At 38.6% G+C, this 1,497-nt stretch overlaps 1 protein-coding gene across 2 annotated transcripts in view; it reads right to left on the bottom strand.

The window, feature by feature from the left end:
• prkcab (protein kinase C, alpha, b) overlaps positions 1 to 1,031 on the bottom strand; it is a 128,342-nt gene extending 127,311 nt beyond the window's left edge. For both annotated transcript variants that reach the window (XM_032536689.1, XM_032536690.1), the window contains exons 1-2: positions 705 to 1,031; positions 374 to 405 (exon numbers count right to left, since the gene is read on the bottom strand). In XM_032536689.1, coding sequence (XP_032392580.1) covers positions 374 to 405; positions 705 to 871 — 199 coding nt within the window. In that variant the 5' untranslated portion in view covers positions 872 to 1,031. The remainder of the gene's footprint in view (positions 1 to 373; positions 406 to 704) is intronic.
• Between the last annotated feature and the right edge of the window lie 466 nt (positions 1,032 to 1,497).

Genomic DNA, 1,497 nt, shown 5'->3' with positions numbered 1-1,497 from the left:
TTTTTTTCTTCAAAGTAACAGCAATGCATGTCCAGCAAATAAACTCTGCTTTCTTGCTTGCAGGATGATGTGCCCTCGACGAAACAATAAAAAAAATTTAAAATTCACTGTTTGTTGGTTTGTTCTTCCGTATGACTAGATATGCTGCTTCCATATGGTATTTTCTCATGGAGCCACCTAAATTCACTAGCAAATGCTAAACTTGTTTTTTAGCCAGCAACTTAAAAAAAAAAATCTACTTGATAAACAAGCATTTGAGTTTGAAGCAGTGTTAATTCTACCGGAAATGTGTAGCTGAGCTTGTCTCTTGAGTTGATTACTTATGCCTTCACTGTACAACTGAAATGCACAAATAAACATGCAAGTGGGTTACCTTGGCATTGAAATCCTTGTTTCCCAAATCCCCTGCAAAAAAAAACAAGTGTTAAACAATTTCTGTCACAGCAATAAGGTAGGTTACCTATTTAAAAAAATTTTACTAAGTAAAATCTTAAGCTTAAATATGGCTGTGTGCAATATGCACAAAAAGACCTGCTTGTTAAAGCTATGGAAACCAACGCACAATTAAGGCGAAGTATCAATCATTTAGGCTAAACAGAAACGCACTGCATGCAGCACAAAGTTGTAGTTTATCACGTCATGAACAAAATCTGCCGTCACAAAGTGACAGACACTGTAGACAGGGGTGCATTACGGGTCCTTACCATATGAAGTCTGTACAATGGCTGCAGAACGTCGGCTGCTTGAAAAATCTTGCAGTAAATTTGTGGTTTTTCACTTCATGCACATTTCTCTGCCGCAAAGCACCTTTGCGGGCGAATCGATTCCCAACCCCAGCGGAGTCATTATAATGTAAAAGATGGTCAGCCATAATGGGGGCAAACAAAACTATACAGCCACAACTTCGCGTTGTCCCGACCAAATTCTGTGGGGTCCTTGGCTCGTCACAGCTCTTGACAAGAGGCGCTGTACTGCTGAAGGAGCTTCTGACAGACTGCACGGCACGCCTGCCCTCTGCCTGGACTAAAGCTGAGCGCTTCTTTTTCATTCAAAGTGACGTCGGTGAAGTCTGCTTTCACGTGCTGTGGGAATATTTCACTTCATTTACAGCACATGACAGTTACAGGCTACATTTGGGGGTATCTAGCTACATGAAATGACATCCAATGTTCTTTGTGTGTTGGTTTAAGGCTCTTTTATTTGGTAATGTACTTGCAAATATAGCCTATGTTTTCATAACATAGACTGTTTCTAAATCGTTCTATTTATAGATTCTTGTTTGAAGTATTTTCACTAATAGCCTAGGCTACAGTTAAAAAACCGAAGTCAAGCACAAATTGTTTTAAACTAAATTGATATCAGCCTTTAAATAGATTATCTTGCTATGCTGTTTATCTTACTTAGATTGTATAAGTTCAATCATTTTTGAGTGAATCTAAATCCAGTGACTGCAAACCTTTATGCTAGGCTACTTCAAAAACTCAGAACAACCAAAAA

The sequence above is a fragment of the Etheostoma spectabile genome, chromosome 15, assembly GCF_008692095.1.
Source record: "Etheostoma spectabile isolate EspeVRDwgs_2016 chromosome 15, UIUC_Espe_1.0, whole genome shotgun sequence".
Lineage (NCBI taxonomy): Eukaryota > Metazoa > Chordata > Actinopteri > Perciformes > Percidae > Etheostoma > Etheostoma spectabile.
Note: the sequence above shows the minus strand (reverse complement) of the source record. Positions and strands in the feature narration are given on the sequence as shown.